This window comes from Ursus arctos, unplaced genomic scaffold, assembly GCF_023065955.2.
Source record: "Ursus arctos isolate Adak ecotype North America unplaced genomic scaffold, UrsArc2.0 scaffold_8, whole genome shotgun sequence".
NCBI classification, from domain to species: Eukaryota; Metazoa; Chordata; class Mammalia; order Carnivora; family Ursidae; genus Ursus; species Ursus arctos.
In genome coordinates, this window is record NW_026623100.1 from 43610793 (window position 1) to 43632323 (window position 21531).

Below are 21531 nucleotides of genomic sequence, written 5' to 3' on the forward strand. Positions count from 1 at the left end.
GTGTTTGGGATGTAGCATGGGGTGGGGGATAGCAAACCCAGAAGAAAATATTTGTTAGATGGTGATGACTATATGAAAAAATAATAAAACAGGGAAAGAATAGCAAAGTAAGAGAATAGGGTGGGAATGGAGATGCAATTTGAAAAGGAAAGTTTTCAGTAAGATGTAGGTATTTCATCAAAGATCTGATGGAGATGAGGGACCAAGCCTTGTAGTGTCTGTGGGAAGAGCATTTAGGCAGAGACAATATCAAGTCTGGGCATGACTGGTCTGTCTAAGCAACGGGCAAGGGATCAGTATTTAGGAGTGGAGTGAACAAAGGAAAAATCAGAACAATTGGGGATAGGATTATATGACCTTGAAGACCACTTTACTAGCTGTGGATTCTACCCGTATTGAAATGGGGGACTGCAGGACAGTGTTAAGAAGAAAAGGGACATTATTTGAGTTCATTTAATAGGATCATTCTGGCTTCTAAGAATAGCCCAAGCAGCACGTGTTGTGATGAGCACTGGGTGTTATACTCAACTAGTGAATCGTTGAACACTACAGCAAAAACTGATGATGTGCTCCTCTATGTTGGCAAACTGTGCATGCACACACACACACACGACCAAAGAAGTGAAAGGGAATGAGAAGCAAGAAAGTTAGTTAGAGGAAGATACTGCAACAATGCAGCAAGAGATCCTGATGACTGGGCCTTGTGGTAACAGTAGAGTAGGTGAGGTCAAAAGGATAGATTTCAAAAATGCTGTTGCCAAGATATGATGGCAGATTGGAGGCTAGATCTAAGAGAATAAGATATGGAACGTAAGATTCTGGGTTTTTAACCTCAACAGGTGGAAAAACTGTGTTGCCAATGACTATAGGAGGAGCAGGTTTTAGGGAGAGGTGGAGTTAATCATAGAGCCCTTGCTATCTCGGAATGTTGGGAAGAGTCAATAAGAAAACTGCAGATCAGCTTAGATCATTCTCTAAATGTCACGAATCATCTTTGTGAAAGTAACAACTCTTGCAAGAACCCGAAGTGGTATCTAGGTGAAAGTTAAAGATTTAATGGTTACAACTAACTGAGTTGTGTTCTGAACTAAAGATAGGAAACCTCTACCTAAATCTGTGACAGTGTTGGAAATTATTTGAATATGTGATAAAATTGTAGTGGGTTTACATCTCACAATGGGAAAATAAGTGACCAGGAAGAAAGAAAAAGATTTGGAGGGTATTGCTCTATGTCTACTCAAAAAATGCTTCAGAGTAGGCAGAAAAATGTATTCAATTATAAAAAGCTAGGGAATAACTGCTCAAATTTAAAACTAGTTTAATTAAAATTACTGGTTTTACTACGCATTATACTGAAGACCTTTTATGAGCTCTTGAATAATGATATCCATTTCTTCTTCTTGTAATTCTCATTTCTCTAATGAAAGAAGAGTTAATTTTAGGTTGTATAGTGAATTATTTTATCCAGTTACATATGTGTCTAACAGTTTTCTGCATTATATTTATCATCCTTTATGAATTATGTGAGGAGAAATTATGATAATAAGAGAGAAGTGATATTAATATACTGTTCTTAAAACACAGCCTTTTATGGGAGGGCGTGGTTTAGAAGGCCCATAGTTGGTATGGTAAGTGTGTTTAATCTGTTTTTTAAAATTGATTTATTTATTTCAATTGATGAATAATTGATGCGTACTGTTACATTAGTTTCAGGGGTACAACATAGTGATTGGACAACTCTGTTATACTATGCTTATTACAAGTATAGCCACCATCTATCACCATACAAAAATGGTATTATCATATCACTGACTATATTCCCTATGCTGTACCATTCATCCAAATGACTTATTCACTCCATAACTAGAAGCCTGTACCTCCCACCCCCCTTCACCCATTTCACCCATCCTTCCTCCTAACTATGCCCCTCTGGAAAATACCAGATTTTTCTCTGTATTTTTGGGTCTGCTCCTACTTTTTTTATGTATTCATTTGTAAGTGAAGTCATATCGTGTTTGTCCTCCAACTAATTTCACTTCACCTAATGCTCTCTAGCTCTGTGGATGTTGTTGCAAATGCAAAATCCCATCCATTGTTATGACTAATATTCCATTGTATGTATATATATCATCTTAATCCATTAATCCATGGACACTCTGGTTGCTTCCATATCTTAGGTCTGTTGTAAATAATGCTGTGATAAACATATGAATTAGTGTTTCGGGGGCGTTTTTTTGGGGGGGATAAATGCCCTATAGTAGAAATATCAAATCATATTTGTATATTTTTTGAGGAATCTCCATGCTGTTTCCAAATTGGCCGCACTGATTTACATTTCCATCAACAGTACATGAAGTTTCCCTTTTCTCCAACATCCTTGCTAATACTTGTTATTTCTTGTCTCTTTGATTTGAGCTATTTTGACATGCGTAAGCTAATATCTCATTGTGGTTTTGATTTGCATTTCCCTGATAAGTGACATTAAACATCTTTTCATGTCTGTTGGCCATCGGTATGTCTTCTGTGGAAAAATGTCTGTTTAGGTCCTCTGCCCATTTTTAAATCAATGTTTTTGTTTTTTTGGTGTGGACTTGTATAAGTTCTTTAATATATCTGATAAGGGGTTAATATTGAAAATCTATATTTGCAAATTCTCTCATTCAGTAAGTTACCTTTTTTTTTTTTTTTTTTTTGATGGTTTCTTTTGCTGTGCAAAAGTTTTCTATTTTGGTGTAGTCTCAATAGTTTAATTTTGCTTTTGTTTCTTTTGCCTGAGGAGACCTATCTAGAAAAATGTTGCTAAGGCGATGTCAAAGAGATTACCCCTTATATTTCTATGCTTTTTATGGCTTCATGTCTCACATTTAGTCCCTTAATCCATTTTGAGTTTATTTTTCTGTATGGTGTAAGAAAGTGGCCCAGTTACATTCTTTTTGTATATATCTGTCCAGTTTTCCCAGTACCATTTATTGAGATCATCTTTTCCCCAATATATTCCCCGATATGTTTCCTAATATATTCTTGTCTCCTTTGTCATTAATTGACCATATAAGTGTGGGTTTATTTCTGGACTCTCTATTCTTTTCCATTGATCTGCGTGTCTATTATTATGTCAGTATCATACTGTTTTGATTCCTAAAGCTTTGTAGTAATCCTTGAAGTCTGGAATTTTGGTACCTCTAGTTTTGTTCTTTCTCAATACTGCTTTGGCTGTTCAGGGTCTTTTGTGATTCCACACAAATTTTAAAATTATTTATTCTAGTTCTGTGACAATGCTAATGTAAGTATTACATTGAATCTGTAGATTGCCTTGGGTAGTATGAACATTTTGGGTAGTAGGGACATTTTAACAATATTCTTCTGATGCATGAGCATGATATAGCTTTGCATTTGTATGTGTCCTCTTCAATTTCTTTCACCCCTGTTTTATAGTTTTCAGTGTACAGGTCTTTCACCCCCTTGGTTAGGTTTATTTCTAGTTATTTTATTCTTTTTGGTATAATTATAAATGCAACTGTTTTCTTAATTCTCTTCTCTTTATTAGTGTATAGAAATGCAACGGATTTCTCGACTTTTGTATCCTGTGACTTTACTGAAGTCATTTATTCTAATAGTTTTTTTGCTGAAATCTTCAGTGTTTTCTACATATAATACCATCAACAGTACGTCTGTAATAGTGACAGTTTTACTTCTTCCTTGCCAATTTTTTTTAAATTACTTATCTGATTGTTGTGGCTAGGACTTCCAGTATTATGCTGAATAAAAGTGGCAAGAGTGGACATCCTTGTTGTGTTCCTGATTGCAGATGAAAAGCTCTCGGTTTTTCACCATTGAGTATGATGTTAGTTGTGAGTTTGTGATATATGTCATTTATTATGTTCAGGTATGTTCCCACTAAACCCACTTTTTGAGAGCTTTTATCATGAGTGGATGTTGAATTTTGTCAAGTGTTTTATTGTGTTGATGTGTTATCAGGCTCATTGATCTGTGAATATTGAACCATCCTTGCTTCTCTCGCATAAATCCAATTTGATGGTGGTGAATGATCTTTTTAATGCATTATTAAATGCAGTTTACTAACATTTTATTGAGGATTTTTGCATCTATGGTCATCATCCTGTAGTTTTTTGTTGTTGTTTTGTTGTGTCTTTGGTTTTGGTATTAGGAAATGCTGACCTTGTTTGGAAGCTTTCCTTCCTCTTCTGTTTTTTGGGAATATGTAATAATACCTTAAATTTTTGGTAGAATTCATCTGTTCCTGGACTTTTGCTTAGTAGGAATTTTTTGATTGCCAATCCAATTTTATTACTGTTCAGATTATCTCTTTCCTCCTGGCTCAATTTTGGAAGATTATATGTATCTAGGAATTTATCCATTTCTTCTGTGTTGTCCAATTTGTTGGCATATAATTTTTTTGTAGTAGTCTTTTATAATCATTTGTATTACTGTGGTGTTGGTTGGTACTTCGCTTTCATTTCTGATCTTATTTGGGTCCTCTCTTTTTTTGCTGGATGAGACTGTCTACATGTTTATCAACTTTATCTTTTCAAAGAACTAGCTCTTGATTCCATTGATCTTTTGGGTTTTTTTTGGTCTCTATTTCTGCTCTGATCTTTCTTTTATCCTTTCTTCCTTTTTTTAAATATATATTTATTTGAGAGAGAGAGAGGGCACAAGCAGAGGGAGCAGCAAAGGAAGAGGGAGAAGCAGGATCCCCCCTGAGCAGGGAGCCTGATGTGGGGCTCGATCCCGGGATCATGACCGGAGCAGAAGGTCCTTAGACGCTTAACCGACTGAGGCACCCAGTCACCCTTATTATTTCCTTCCTTCTACTAAGTTTGGTCTTTGTTCTATGAGATTGCTCTTGTTCCTCAAGGTAGTCCTGCATTGCTATAAATTTCCTCTTTGAACTGCTTTTGCTGTGTCCCAATGACTCTGGCCTGTTTTCATTTTTCTCCATCTATTTTTTCTTTCATATTTAATAAATTTGTCAATATGTTGGTTGTTAGTACCATGTTGTTTAGCCTCCACATTTCTGTTTTTTCAATTTTTCTTGTAAAAGATGCAGGCTAGGACTTCAGTCTTCTTGAATTTATTGATACTTGTTTTGGGGAATAATATGTGATCTATCCTGGAGAGTGTTCCATGTGTACTTGAGAACAATGTGTATTATTTTTGGATGGAATGTTCTGTACATATCTGTAAAATTAAACTGGTGTGGTGTGTCAAAGACACTGCTTCCTTATTGATTTTCTTCCTGGATGATCTATCCATTGATGTAACTAGAGTGTTCACATCCGCTACAGTTATTGTTTATGTCTGTTAATATCTGCCTTATGTATTTAGGTGTTCCAATGTTGGGTGCATAGATGTTTGTTATATTCCCTTGGTGGATTGACCCTTTATCAGTATGGAATGCCCTCTTTGTCTCTTGTTTTAGTCTATTTTGTCTGATAAATATTGCTATCCTGGGTTTTTGTTGTTCCATTTGCATGGAGTATCTTTTCCCATCTCTTCTTTACATTTTGTGTGTGTCTTTAGGTCTGCAGCCAGTTATATCTAGGCAGTATATAGGTGGGTGCTTTTTTTTTTTTTTTTGGATGTATTCCATCACCTTATGTCTTGATTGGAGAATTTAGATCATTTACATTTGAAGAATTATTGATAGTCATGTACTGATTGCCATTGTTTTTTGGCTGTTTTTGTAGTTCTCTATTACTTTCCTTGTAATTGATGATTTTCTCTAGTGTTCTGTTTGACTTTATTATAGGTTTTAAATGAGGTTCATATATAAATATATAGCAGCCTAGATTAAGTTGATGGTCACTAAAGTTCATACACCTTCTAAAAACACTTTGTTTTTACTCCCCTATGCACATTTTACATGTTTTTGTGAGTCCCCTTAACTAATTTAGGATATGAGTGTTTGCCTACTGCCTTTAGTGTGTGTTTGCTTTTACTCATAAAATGTTTTTCTTTCATAAGTTTTCTTCTAATTATGCCCTTTTCTTTAAATGGGTTCCATCTTGATTACTGTCATCAATTGTTAGTGATTAATTGGGCTATGCTTTGAGAATTCTGAGACCATGTCTAAGACAAAGGACTATTATTGACTGGCCATGCCTACTACATGTACCAATGAAGAAAGAAGTGGCAGCAAGTGTGATACACATCAGCCCTCCTTGCTTTATTGGTTTTGAAAGAGGCTTGGAGCATTGACAAATAGGGCCAATCGTGAGGTTTCCCATTGTGTTGTTTTGTACCTGTACTACTACTTGCTATTTCCAGGCCACAGCCCTGACACTGTCCTTCTCTTAGATTTTGACTTTTAATCATCCCAGATTTTTTTCATAAGAAGCTCTAGTCTCAAAATCTGCCCTTTGCTAATTTATTTGTCTGATAAATGGGAGCAGTCCAACCAAAGGTAGGTTTGTTTGCTCATGTTCTTGGAAGCTTGTTGGATGGGACTTTAAAGTACCCCTAAAGAATGCATAGATCCAACAGTATGAGAGTTTTGCTGGATTTAGATGATGAGATAGGCCACTTTTGAGATGGCAGGTGCTAGGTTCAATGGACTAAAAAATAGCCCATTCTGTAGGAAAAGAGATTTAAAAGTTTAGAAAACAAGTCTAGGGAACCCCATTATTTGTGTTTTGATGGAGATGAAGCACCAGGATTGGGAGGTAGATGTTCACTAGGCCAGAAGGGGCTCCATTAACAGTGTTATTAGATTTTAGGTGTACAATATAATGAATTAACAATTCTATATGTTACTCAGTGCTCCCCACAATAAGTGTATGCCTCAATCCCCTTCATCTGTTTCACTCATCCTTCCACTCAGTGGCCTTCTGGCACTCACCAGTTTGTTCTCTAAGAATCTGTTTTTTTTGTTTGCCTTTTTTTCTTTGATCACTTGCTTTGTTTCTTAAATTGGTGTTCTTATTTGGATTAATACCCAATAGTGGAATTACTGGATCATTTGGTACTTCTATTTTTACATAGTGGATGATGGTTACTTTTTCTCCACACCTTCACCAATAATTGTTATTTCTTGTATTTTGATTTTAGGGAAGGGGTTCCATTTTTTAGGTGAATGAATTTTAGAAGTTACACTTTCAAGGTAGCATAATTTGTGTTTTAGTAAGGAATATTTAGAATATATTAACTCAAATGAAGAACTGGGATTTAGGTCCTATAAGTGGTCGGGTAAAATATTTTATACTATTTATTTTCCTGCCTCTCACATTAGAGGTTTAAACCTCACTTTCAGAGACTAGATCGTCTTCCCTCTAGCTCTTACCGTGGCCATTTTTATTTTCTTGTGTCAGTTACTCCATCTCCAATTTAGCCCCAAATGTTCATAGATATTATGGGTATCATACATCTACGTAAAATCCCCACGCTTTCTTGTAGTGAATCATCTCGAATTTCCTTCTTCCAAAGAAAGATTTCAGTAGTGTTAGAAAAGATACTCATCTTTTGATGCTTTTCTATGGCCCTTGTGAATTTCTCCATGCCTTTGTCCCTATCACATTAAAACTATGATACACAGGCATTGGGGTACCTGGGTAGCTCAGTTAGTTAAGCATTCAACTCTTGATCTCTCTCAGGGTTGTGAGTTCAGGCCCCATGTTCTGCTCTGTGATGGTCATGGGGCCTATTTAAAAAACAAAAAAACTACGATATACAGACATTGAGAGCAAGTATCTTCAGTAAGAAGAGGGATGGAGAAAGGGGAAGAGGTAGAATCTAAAATATAAAGACCCTTTTGGACTCAAATGGTGATTTAGGGAAACATGGGTCAAGTAATAATAAAAGCTTAAAATTTGTTAAGGGCCTATCATTTGCCAGGCATTCAGCTTTGAGGACACTATCTCATTTAATACAATACTAGGAAGTGCTCATTTCATTTTTACTTTAAAGATTTTGAGGTAGATCTAGGTTAAGTAGCTCTCTCAAAATCATGTAGTCAGTGATTGATTAGCCCAAGCAGGGTTGGAATTGTAGAGCACAAGCTTTCATTTACTATAAGGAAGAAAAAATAGAAAGGGGGCAGGCAGGTGGGTAGAGCATGATATGTAAGAATGTATTGAAAAAGGGTCTAGGGTCCTGAGACCTGGGAGAGGAGCCTCCACCACAATTCAGGTAGCAACAGAGGCTTCAACCAGTTCTTTCCACCCACCTGATAAGGAGAGGGTCAGGAACTGGATAAGAGTTTCCTTTCTCCAATATATGAAGAATGCCCTGTAACACAATTCCTAGTGGTTGAATGTGAAGAAGTGAAAGAAAATAATAATCCAGGGCCTTCTGATTATGCTCACTTGCCAGGAACAATCCTCTGCATCCAAACTTTGAGGTCCTTGACTCTTCTCTACTCCTTTCTTAATGGTTGCACATTGCATGCTGGAGCCTTGGAGATATTTTATAAGGTGTTAAGTAGCCTTCCTCATGTATCAGCAGATCCCACATCCATACAAAGTTAGGCATTTCTGATAGTATGGAGTCCTTTGGTGACTCATACATTTTAAAAAGACAGTGTTCTTGGAATCTTAGACAAAGGCTTGTTTGAGATTCGTCTCCCAGTAATGATGATACTGGGAATATCGGTCAAGAGTAGTGATCTTCTGCTAGCTGGCTCTCTCTCCTATAAGGAAAGTAAAAAGGAGCTTTAAAGAGTTATAACATGGTATGAACCGTGGATGGTGAGGACATGCTCATTATTACAGATGACAAGATCAACAGTCAACGCATGCTATATTTATGTGATGTAAAGATTGTTTTTTCCAGGAGTATCTCTCAGTCATGGTGGGTGCCTAAAAATCCATTGGTACCACTGTTGCGTCTGGTTCTGTTATGTGAGAACAATCCAGAGAAGGCCTCTGGGTCAGGAAATGTTGAAGTATTTAAAAAGGAGCTAGGGAGTTCTAGATGAACACACATGTCTGTTCCTAACCTTCCAACACCCCTTGACATTCCCAAGTTTACCAAGAATGCCTTGTTTTGGGTTGAGCAAAAACTGTTCTGCCTTTAATAGTGAGAAAAATTGGCTCTAAGCCATTATTTCGGAAATTTGTTGACTGTAATTAAGCCTTCATGGGAGTCCCCAAGGTTTACTTACCTATAATTGAAAAAATGCAAATGAAGACAGTTAATCAGTGGACTGGCTGACTCTGAAGCGCTACTACCTACCCAAATGAATTAAAAACAAAGGCACGAATTTGTCCAGTTGAAAAAGTTACCTGAGAGCCAATTGGTAAATTTCTCAGCAATGCTGTGGAGATTTTTTTCTTAGATGGCAGTGCTTTTCTGCTGAGGCCTTTGCCAACTTAATCTTGAGCCATTACATACAGATTTCCTCACAACTGGCCTTCAGCGTTGGTAGAGCACCAGCTGCCTCCCTGGCATCGCTCAAGGTAGCCCTGCAGGAAAAAATAACAGACCTCTTATCCTCCCTTATGTTGGGATGGATCCACTAAAGATACAAAACATTTGCTCTTCAAGATACCAAAACAAAATGGGAATCCGCCTGGGATTAAGCCAACCCTTCAGGAGTTGTCCCACAGTACTTCAGCTGTCATTTATGAAGGATTATTACATGTTCTAATGGTACCAGAGTTTATGCAGGTTTTTTTTTTTTTTTTTTGGTAACAATAATTGCAGCATACCTGTGATGGTCATTTCACGTCAGACATCCTACTCATTAATATATTCAGCTAATTTTTATCACCTGATTTAAAATAATCCCCCAAGTACTTTGAATTTCCTTTAATACTTACGTCTTCTGTTTAATGAGTTCATTAATTAAACAACTTCCTATCAGCTATAGGAACAAGGGTAAATACAGCGTCATACTTGTCAACAATCTGACCGGTAGAAACGTAAGGTATTAAGTCAATTTAAATATAGAAGTAGAGGTACAGTAGATGATGAATCTGTCAAAATGTGACAAAGGAAGTAAAGATGTTTCCGTTTCCATGCCCCTCAGCAGCTTTTGAGGGAGCAAAGTGCCATGACTGATTAATAATGCCAGCCAGGGCCACCATAAAGAGGAGTGGCAAATTCCTGCCCTATTATCCAGAAGGAATGCAGTTTTCCTAACTCACTACATTGTTGTTTGATGAAGAATGAGTGGACTAGAACACTGAAATGAGGGCTTACCGCAAAGGAATGGTCTTATTTGCAAATGTGTAAACATCCATAAAGTAGGGAAAGATTCAGTTAGGCTGAACCTTTTCACCATGTCTTGGTTTGCTTATTTATTACCCTGGACTTGCTAGAGCTTTTAAAAAGTGCTATTGATACAGACTATGGAAGAAGTAGGCAGATATTTCAAATGTATCGCAGTTTCTAAGGATATCAAATATCTTTCTTTTCAAAGCCTTAAGGATTTTTAAAACATGAAATGTTCTTCTTGGTGGATAATAGGCTCCAATGCTCTGGGTTTCTAACCTCCCATTCATTAACAGCAAAGCTAACTTGTAGCAAGGTTTTGTTTTTTTTTTTTCCTCCTGCAAGCAATTTGTGACTCCTTTTGGGGAGGTAACTGTTTAAATGACCAGCTCCAGTGGAAGGATTCCAGTTTTCTCGAGGTGTTTACTTTCAACTTATTGTCAGTTCTCCCATTACAACTAACTCCCTGTAAAACACTAACCCAGACCTGAATATGTATAGAATAGTAGCATTAAAATATTTCTTAGATGTGAAAGACTAAGTTATTCCCACTAAAAGATCTTGCAAGAGGCTAAATTGGACTCTATGTATTTGTAGAGCCCTTTTAGTATTCTCAAAATCATTAGCACTATCAGCTCTGACTTGAGAAAATTAAATAGCCTACACCCAAATGGGACTGGGTTCCCTCCCCCAGGCATTTCTAAGTTTTTTGAGGCAACTAAAACTCCTGTTTTATACATCAAAATTACCTTGAAATAAATTTCGTTAATTTAATCTGTTTAGTTTAGCTAGTAGTCCAATGCCATTTGCATTATTATTAATCCAAGGACAGATAGCTTTGTACTGGGGATTTCCATGAACTACCATTTATGGTTTATTATTTTTCAGTAAAAATCAGTTTTGAAAATAGATTTGTTTCCAGGTCATATTTCTGTCTGTCTCTGCAATCTGAAAGAGGATTAATGTAGAACACATAGTGAAACCCTAATTTTCTTCTATAATTATATACCGGGCTCTTACAAATTAACAACCTAAGACATTTACTGTCCCAGATGTTTAACCCAGTGTGTTTCCCTCCACCTCTTTTACATTACTTTGCACTACTGACAATGGTGTGCATATTTAAAGGCAGCTGTTAAACTGCATTCGTTTTATTGCTGGGGGATTCCAGGAAGTTCACCATTATTTTCAAGGGTGAAGGATTGCTAATTACTTAACAGGAAGTAGCCTTGGTTGTCAAGGGAATAGTTAAGATATTTCTTGATGATGTTATGCCTTAGATTATTAAAATATTGATTTTGATCCTGAAAGTATAATGCTGAGAAAAATTTTAGTAGATCTATTGAACTTTTTGACCAAAGAAAATATGCATTCAGACTTTTATTCTCTTTGTGAAAACACTAAATAAGGAATATGAAGGGAAGAGAAATCAGAAATTGACTTAGTATGCAGAGCACTGTTCATGAAGTAACTGGCAAAACCAATATAAGCAAAACACGTGGTTTCTTAAAACTGGCCCCCAGACTTTCAGTCCCATCATTTCAACCGACCCTTTGATGATAACTTCACTGACATGTAACACAGATACCTCAAATTCAGAATGTCCAGAGTTAAACTCAATATTGTAGCACCTCTTCTTGCCATCATCTGGGTTAAAAGCATCAACTTATACCCAGCTATACTAGCTGGGAACTCCAGATTTGTCCTTTTTTATCACTCAACCACTTAGTCAGCAATAACCAACTACTTCATCCATTAAAGTGAGTTTAGACTATCACTCCCACCATGATGCTTTATTTTCCTACCCTACCCGACTCAAGGTAGGTCCTGTATTGTTTCTGTTTCCTTAGTACCTTCCATCCTACTAAACAACTTACCAGTATTTGTATAGTAAATATCTGAAGAAATACCTGGATGAATCACTGTAAGTAGAAGGATGGATAGACTGAAATAGTATATGAGAATTGAGCATTTCCAGAAATGTAGGTGCACTTTTCATTTGAGAATTTGATTGAGTCATGCAGTTATATTTGTGTCAAAGTCTGTTTCTATTGAAACTGAACACCTCTTGCAAGGTAACCCCCATGTTCATTAAATAGCATAAAATTTACGACATGAGGTTTCTGAATTCTTCAGATTCTGTAAATTTTAAGAGTCATTTTAAGCACTTTTCATGACAATCTTCATCTTTAACATAAGGAATTAGCACAAATATCAATTAATGGAAGAATCAAATTAAGGAACATCAACCCTCTAATATTTCTCTCCATTCAAAACACAAAATAAGGATGGTATAGGAAAAGAGAAATCTGTCTATTGGGATTTGAGATTAAGAAACTAGTACAGAGGCAGAAAAAGAGCTAGAAAAGTCCTATAGAAATGACTATGAAACAGCTCTCCCACCCTTATTTGCTTTTCATGGATCGTAACAGAACAAGACGTGAGGAAACATCTGCTACCTTTTTAAAATAGTACTTTGATATTTAAAAAAAAATAGTGACAGAATTAGGAGAAGCCTGATTTCTGTAGTTAGGGACAGCAGACACCTATGGAATGAAATAGGGAGAATTAATTAGTCTAGCATAAGTTGATAGATTGGTGCGCTGTGGCTTCATCTGCCATGCATGGCTCTGGGAAACAGCACCAACTTAACGGTTAGTCCAGGGGCTCTGGAGTTAGGCTGCCTGGGTTTAAGTCTTGGCTTCACCACCTACCTGCACTGTGATATTTAGCAAGCTGCATAGCCCTTCTTTGTCCCAAGTGGGCATAATTGTGTTACCTGCCTCAGGCATGGTTGTGAGACTGAATGAAAGAAACAAAACTTGGGGAGTTAATGCAGAGACCGGCACATGGTAGCATTTGCTAAATGTAGGCTTTTTTTTTTTTTTCCAATTAACTGAAAATTGGGTCACTTCTCTTAGAGTAGATATAGGGACTGAACGGAATGTCCAATAGGAACAGAAAGGCTCTTAAGCAGGGAAAGATACAATTCTCTTTCTACTCCCAGTTTAATCAGTACATACACAGGCTAGCTGGAGGAATGGCGGAGATACAGTCCACTTTAAGGTTGTTATAAAGCTAGGAACACCAGCCCTGATAAAAGTTTAGAGCACTAAAGTAGCTGAGCCCCACATAAGGGCACAAGCAGTCATTAGTGCTTCAGAGAAGCTGAACAAGTACAAGAGAAATCTGCAGGGATATTCCAGTCACTGCTGCAATGAAGGTAAATCCAAGCCAGGAAGGGCTTGTGCACTGGGCAGGAACACACCTGAGGCCAGGAGATCTCGGTACAAAGAATTCAGGCTCCATGGATGACACTGAGTCAGAGGTGAGATGATGGCTTTCACCAAACTCAGTCATGATGTGTATAGAATGGTACCAAGTTTAAGAACAGGTGTCTACCCCAACAGAGTTAAACACTGAGATAGGTTCATTCTGAATGATGCTAGTCACTGAAAAACAAGGCCCCAGAGATTAAAATGTGGTTCATGTGGTAGTCTTTGGAGAAAAACAGTACAGATCTTGATCCCTACTGTTGCCCATTATTTCAGAGGCAAGTTCTATTACCTAAGTTCAAGGATTTTTGGAACTTAAGCCATGCAGTTTAATTAAAAGGACAAAGGCAATGTCTAAGCAACTCCTAAGTGCTCAATTAATACTGGTTATTCATTTGTATGTATTCATTTACATATCTTGTCTGAAAATGCCATAGTTACAGTATAAATTGCAAAACAGAATACAATTCTATTAAATAGGTTTTCCTAGACCTTGTATTAAAAGATCTTCTTGCCATGTAGCCTTAGTCTTTTTAGTGTATTTTCTTTAGGAGTGAATTTTTAATGAAACATGCCAGGTCTTTGTGCTATTTTGGACAAGCATAAAGGAGAGTCATTTTTAAATAAAAGAAATTCTGCTTGTGGCATCAGTGACCTAAATCATTGGATATAGGGGAATGGCAAAAGTTATCCTTTGGGAGTTCAAGTTTTAAGAAAAAGTCAAATTTCTTTTAATTTTAGATTGGGCATATTGTCTAGTAGTATACTTGTTCAGGTTTAGTTGGCCAGGTTCCTCACCTACTAGCTTCACACCTTGCCACAAATTCATATCTGCCTTACCAGGTGCCTTGAATGAAATCACTGGCTTTATATTTCAGAGCTGTCTCACTCTCAACCAATGTATTAGGTTTATTCACAGGATTCCTGCATCAGTCTGGGAGAGCAAAGGGGTTCTGAAGAAGAGACAGGCTATCATATTTTTGCTGCAGAATTAGACACCATCTATCTGAAAATGGAATCTGTGGTAAAAATTTCCAAATTACTTATAATTCTTCTCTTTGGATCCACTCAATTCTCCCAAGAGAACCATTTAATAATGCAATAGATGCATCTTGTCTTACTCTACTAATTCTATTGCCCAGAAGCAAATCCACAGAACTGTCCCTGATACCATTCTCCCCTCTCTTTACCCATGATAAACAACAGAATTAACTCACTTTATGAATAAATACTGCTCATTTTTGAAACCTGACAGACTTACAGGGAGCTGTCGATTGGCCACGGGCTATGGTAGCTAGCTTCTAAAGAAACCATGACTGATCCAATTGTCCCAACATTTGCTATCTCTTTCATCATTTACACTTCTACCTGGGAGTAGAACAGAAAAGACGTAAAAGTGAAATTCAGCCAAATAACTGGCCCTGATGTCACCAAACACATGTATGATCAAAGTTCTGAAATCTTTCATTAGATGAAATAAACTGTGAGATAGTCCTTGGGTTTCATTAATCCAGTGGTTCTCAATCTCTAGCATGCATCAGCATCCCCTGGATTGCAAATTTTTGATTCAGAAAGTTTGAGAGTAGCCTATGAAATTGCATTTCTGACAGGTTCCCAGGTGATACTGATACTGCTGGTTCACAGACTCTGAAAATCACTGCACTAATCCATGCTTGGCTTTTCTTCTATTAACATGAATAATCTAGAATTTGCTTTTCCTTAGCTAGCTTTCAAAATGTATGCTCTATAAATTAAACATTATGGTTTAGGCAGTTATTTTGGTATATGTGCACCCTGTACAGTGTAATAGAAGTGGTAAAGTACTTACTCTATACATTTGGTTGATTTAACTCACAAAGCAGTTAATTATCTATTAGCTGAATCATGGCTCTAATCCACAAATCTCTTTGCTTCGGTGTTATTGTGGGGTCAATGTAATACTGGCCTTCAGTCTATATTTTAAACAGTGAGGCCTCGATTTTATGGTATTGCAAAGAATTCATACATAGAAAGCATCGTCCATTGTTTCCCCAATAACCTGACTTTATGAGCTTTTCTGATGGTGGGAGAACTGAGAGCTCATTTGTCATAATTTTAATTTAACATCACATTTACTTAGCTCTAATGAAGTATATGGAACAGAGACCAGCCTGAACAACAGCATCACTGAGACCTTAGATGTAACTTCTGATGTCCCCAGTCACTCCTTGGGACTTGCTTTGGTCACAAAGTGAGGGCAAGTCACATCACAGAGGGCAGCCACAGTCTTTGGGGTCCCTTAGTTTAAAAAGTTTGCTAATCACCTTGCACCCAGGGGGTGTATATCTAATTCCCATTCACTAATGCAGCTAGAGCCCAATGTCAACAATGAGAAACATTCTTGGATTCCTCATTTAACTGCAATGAATGTATTTCCTTTGCTGATATTATAAAAAGTTTGATGAATAATCAAACTATGCTCAAGTACCCAAGAGGCTAGAATAATATTTGCAGTCAGCTGTTAATTCTTCCCTTTTACTAGGTCACTTGCAGAATCCTGGCTGAAAGGGAGTCTGGGAAATGCAGCAGTTTTGAACTTTTCCAGCATGTGTAGTCCAGGAAGTGAAGCAGGTTGAAACAGATACTGAATGGTTTCATATACAACATATACCACAGTGTCAAACTGGTTAAAAGCAGAAAAGAAGTGAACTAAAAACATCCCTGGCTTTAGAGCCTAAGGATGAGCTTCTAAACTTACTCTAAGTTGTGACTTGTTCCAGTATTTTAGCTATCCTACCCAACAGTGTGGCAGTATGATACAGTCTTTAAGGACTTCATCACCTAAGCTGTGTAAAGCACCAGCTCTCGCATCATAAAATGCAGTGACAATAATAGCTATCTATCTCCTAGGGTGCTTGTGAGTTAAATGGGGAAATACAAAGCTCTTAAATAGTGTTTGCCACAGAGTAAGAAATCAATATTTCATTAACATGTGAATATGGGGGTCTCACTGAATGCTCTCTCACCTACAAGGCCTATATAATTATTTTTGTAAGAGGTATATTCAAGACCTGAGAATAGATATTCAAGTCCAATAAACACCTCGATAAAAGGCAGTGCACCATGGGTGTGTTTCTCTGCTTAGCTGCCTGCATTCCTACATACCTGAGCTCAGGATGGATAAATAGTCTATATTTCCATGGGTAGAGCTGTAAAATTGAGATATAACTCTGTGTACCTTTTTATTGTACAGTGCCTGCCAAATGCCTTTTAAGCATTTGAGTAATTCTCACCCTCAACAAACAGCCTAATGTAATAACATGAGATGTTCCACTTTGGAAAACTTGTGTTACATTGGAATTCTTACATGCTAAAAAGAGCTTGGTCTTTAGAGGTATTGGAGTTTTAGAAAGCTATGCCTTACAGAGTACCCTCTCTTTTTTTACTTTTACCTTGGGATTAAGGATAGAAGAGAGTGACTGCTATGTAAATTGTTTACTTTATCATGTAATAATTTGCTTTTTGTCAATATTGTATACATGCACAGGCACAACACTGTTGAACTGTGAAGTTACACCACCATCTTGTGAATGCTGTGCCGCAACTAACCCAGCTGTCTCTCTCTCCTCCTTCTGCTCTAGCTGGACAGTGCCACGTCACTCATCCAGGCAGCTAAAAACCTGATGAATGCTGTTGTCCTCACGGTGAAAGCATCCTATGTGGCCTCAACCAAATACCAGAAGGTCTATGGGACGGCGGCTGTCAACTCGCCGGTTGTGTCTTGGAAGATGAAGGCTCCGGAGAAGAAGCCCCTTGTGAAGAGAGAAAAGCCTGAAGAATTCCAGACACGAGTTAGACGAGGTTCCCAGAAGAAACACATTTCGCCTGTACAGGCTTTAAGTGAATTCAAAGCAATGGATTCATTCTAGGACGATAGGCTTTAATAAGAAAGCTTTTTTTCCCGTTTTCCTTTTCTTTTTAATTCCATTTTTGTATGCATACCTGCCGACTCGTATGCCTCTGGCATGGGGAACTTAAGGGAGCAGTGTCTGTTTGCATGTGAGATGAGATGTGATCAATACTACTGATTCATCAGTAGCTGGGGAGGGAACAGGGAGTTCCTGTCCTGAGGTGGCACAGAACTGTCCTTTGCAACATTCTCATAAAATTGGGCAAAGAGTTCGCATCGCAATGTTTATGGGAGTGGGAGGGATGGGGAAAATAAACTCAATTCTACAAAAGCAAACTCTAATGCATGCAAGAATCATTAGGTTGGCAGGTATCTTAAGTGAAAAATCTGGAAGTGTAATGGTAGAACATAAAGCTTGTATTGCTTCTGTTTCAGTGCAAAAATGTACTAGCCAATACGCTGAAGTGTGTGGCCCACAAATTGAACAATTTAACTTGGAAGTCCTATCCATGATATTAAGTAGATTTTTTACTAAGGAGAAACTAACTCGTCCAGCCAAAATGTTCCTTTTAATCTGTATTCTATTCTTTCTCTTGTAGTAGTGCCATTACTAGTGCTCATATTTTCAATTCTTCCCCCTTTGCTGAAAATAAACACTTATTTGAGACAATTATAATCCTTCTGGGGGCACTGGAAGCACAATATGGTGATCCATATTTTACTTTAAAAAAATCTGAACTATGATTTTGCTAGAAATAAATAGGAGACCCAGTGGTGGAATGATAGAAGAATGGAAACTGATGGTGTGTGAAGGTTTAGAGGCAAATACATAGGTGTAGCTCGGAGTGCTGGTATCTAGTATGCCATTGTATCCACTAACTCAAAATAAACACATATAATCTGAAAATCTGACAAATGCTTCTTTTTTTTAAATGCATACTTAATAAAAGATTAGAGCATCTTGAAAACTGGTTAAAAATACCTTCTGTTTTTAGAAATTGGAGACAAAATTTGTGATAGGTCTCTAGGTCATCTTTGGAGTCTAGAAATGTTGGTTTTGATTTATTTCATGGTTTTCCATTTGTTTTTACTCACTTTCAAACAATCTAAAATGAAGTTATGTGTTAGACTTAAGTGGGCCATGCCCTGGGCTAGACTTAAGAACGATAATGTGTTTTCAGAAACTGAATAAAAAAATTTCTGAGGAGGCTCATTAATTTCAAAATATTTTCTCTTCAAATTGTGAAAAGAAGGCCTCTATTCCTTACTCAGCCTTTCTCAGAAGAAGTGGACTGTAGTCTTTCAGCTATGGCTTAAGGAGAAGTCCACAAATGTTCATCTGTGTGCCCCAAACTCTATCATTTGATTTATCCCTACAGGTTAGCATGTTATGTAGTATGTCTCCAAAAGACTTCTGGTAAAATAAGGTGTGTTTCTTAGCAAATGATAATGCATTAGGAGTCAATGGACCCTGAGGCTATGTTAGTTTAGGTGAAAGGTCCCAAAGAGAAGAGACCTAGGAGTCAAGGAAGGAGAGAAGCCTAGTCAACATTGTATTTAGATATGGTTCTACTCCTCATCTGGAGTCAGAATGATCAATAGAGGACTCACTCACCATCAATGCTGTAGATGAATTTTCAACACTATTATACAACTATTTCAATTAGACTGCCCCCCTTAATTTGCATACACATTGAGAGAAGCATTCACTGACACTCATTATTCTTTCAGATATTTATGGAATGACCTCTTGGAGCCAGGTCCTAAGCTGAACATACCACCCACTGAACTTATTGGCAACCTTCCTTCTTAACACTTGAGTATGGCATAAATCTCTGGCTTTGTGCATTATTCTATGATTTAATGGGTTGAAGGAATGAAGTATTCTTCAGCCCAGCCAAGAATTTTAAAAACTCCTTGACAAATCCTAAAACATATTCAGCAGGCATCAGAGGAGCATGTAGAGAATGCCTTTGACTTTGCTCTATAAATTTAAAATGTTTTAGTACATGCTTATGAACAACGTTTATGTGTGTGTTTTCTGGAAATCAGTCCTTGCTTTTTATCACTATCCACTATTATTCTTGTGCTCAAAGAGAATAACAAACAACTCAGAAAGATAATTAAAAATACACTCTGCTGAGAGCACTACAGCAATGAAAAGGCTTATTGTTTGTTTCCTCTCCTTAAGAAACATAACATAAGTCTAGTTGAGATGATATAGACAGAAAAGAGATAAGTAAATATGCCAAGAAAGCACAATGTGCCAAATGAATGGGATAAGGTGATAACTACCCTGAAAGACTAAAGAAGTCAGAACACATTAAGGACTGAATATTTGGGGGAGGATTAATAGAAGAGATAGGATTTGGAAATGAGTAAACAATAAATATATTCTAAATGAGTGAAAGATATATATGAATAAATTTGGTAAGGGGGATGACTAAGGTGGGCATTCAAGGAAAAAGAACAGCGTACTTCAAGATCTGGCAACAAGTGCAGTTGCAGGGAACATGAGTTTCATGATGGAAACTAGTGGGAAATCAATGTGGCGATGTGGTATGAGGCTAAACTGTAGAGGGTCACGAAAGAATGTGACCATTATCCAGTAGGTAATACGGAGTTTTAAATAGGATGGTGATACAGACAAAGCAGTGCCTTCATAAGATACAGCTGATATTATGTGGGAATATGAAGGCTGAAAGGGATTGAGGTTAGTTAGATGGGACAAATGTGGTAGAACTATAAGTAGGACTTGCAGTTACTTCTTGAATAACTAGATGTGAGGTAAGAGATGATTAAAGTATATCATTTATTCAGGAAGATTAAAGAGAAAACTGAAAATTATCTACAAAGGATAAACATGGGTTAGCACAAAAAACTGAATATATGGTATATTTGAGAAAACACAGTTGGTAATTAATCTCAAGCAAATGGAGTTATCTGGGTTATTTCCTACAGCAGTAGAATTTTGGGTTGCATGAGGACGAATGTTCCTGATGGGAGGAAACTAAATAAATCTCAATTTCCTTTGACTCTCTGTGCTAAGATTGATGGTTCAAAAGACAAAATCTTTATATTCTCTAAGGACCTAAACTATCCAGGGAAACATAGTTATCTACAGATCTGTAGTTTCCTCATTAAATATTCAAGAATATGAAGTCAACTTTAGTTTTAGAAGTCAACTTTTATAAGTCAACTTTTGGGTCATAGTTTTAGCTCATGGAGAAATTCTTTATATAAGTGTCATCATGATGGTCATCAATTTTTGAGCTTCAGTAATATGGCAACTTCCAGACACTTAAGTTATAAAGATCTATAAAATACTGTCTATAGCTGAATCATCCAGCAAAAAGATGCATTCAGAAATATTGTGCTTGATAAATTGTAGTCCCTAAATTTGCTGGTAATAAGTCATTTGATTTTTATTGCTGTGTCATTACATATTAACCAAGTCAAAGGGGTTGGTAACTTACCCTTCATTTGAAGATTTTTAAAGGTAATGAGAGGAAGTGAATTAACTACAGAAGGCTGTTAATAATAACATTTTAAAAAATAGTGCTAAGGAGTGCCATTAGCAAGATGGCAGACTAGGATACTCCAGGCCCTTGTTCCCCCATGGAAACACAAAGTAAATAACACACTGACCACAGTATCTTTATGGGAACCCTAGAAACAAGTTACAGATTTGTAGCAATAAGCAAATGTCTAAACAAGATGAAGTCATACTCAGTATGGAAAGAAATTTTGGGGTCTTATTGCTCACCCATGCCCTGCCTCTTCCCAGGCACAGCATGATCAGCAGAAAGCTGTGCAGGTCTTGGTTCTCCCTATACAATGGAAGGGAAAGACTGAAACTCCTTTGAAGTGTTCTGGCCCATTTGGGTCTTCCTGAAGGACTGATTTCTGTTTTGCCTCACTTGGAGCTCTGGTGGAAATGGTGTCATAGTTTGGATATTAGGCTGGAGGCCACTGAATGCAATGGCAGTCACTATTGCATTTAAGAGCTGCAGGGAGGCTGTAGACCTGTGGGTTCCTGGAGGTGAGAGATTATGGACAGAGGAATACAACAGACATCTAAGACCTTGAGGGCAGCCATGTAGAGGGAGGGATTGGAGATGGGTTGTGGGGAAAGCACACACACAGGCCCAGGGAACAGGTATGCTTAGATAGGCTTGAGAAGACCACAAGCTGTCA

General features: G+C 37.3%; 1 protein-coding gene across 4 annotated transcripts in view; it reads left to right on the forward strand.

The window, feature by feature from the left end:
• CTNNA2 (catenin alpha 2) overlaps window positions 1–17353 on the forward strand; it is a 953020-nt gene extending 935667 nt beyond the window's left edge. For all 4 annotated transcript variants that reach the window (XM_044379734.1, XM_044379740.1, XM_026481889.2 and 1 more), the window contains one exon: window positions 17066–17353. In XM_044379734.1, the coding sequence (XP_044235669.1) occupies window positions 17066–17353 (288 nt within the window). The remainder of the gene's footprint in view (window positions 1–17065) is intronic.
• The last annotated feature ends 4178 nt before the right edge of the window (window positions 17354–21531 follow it).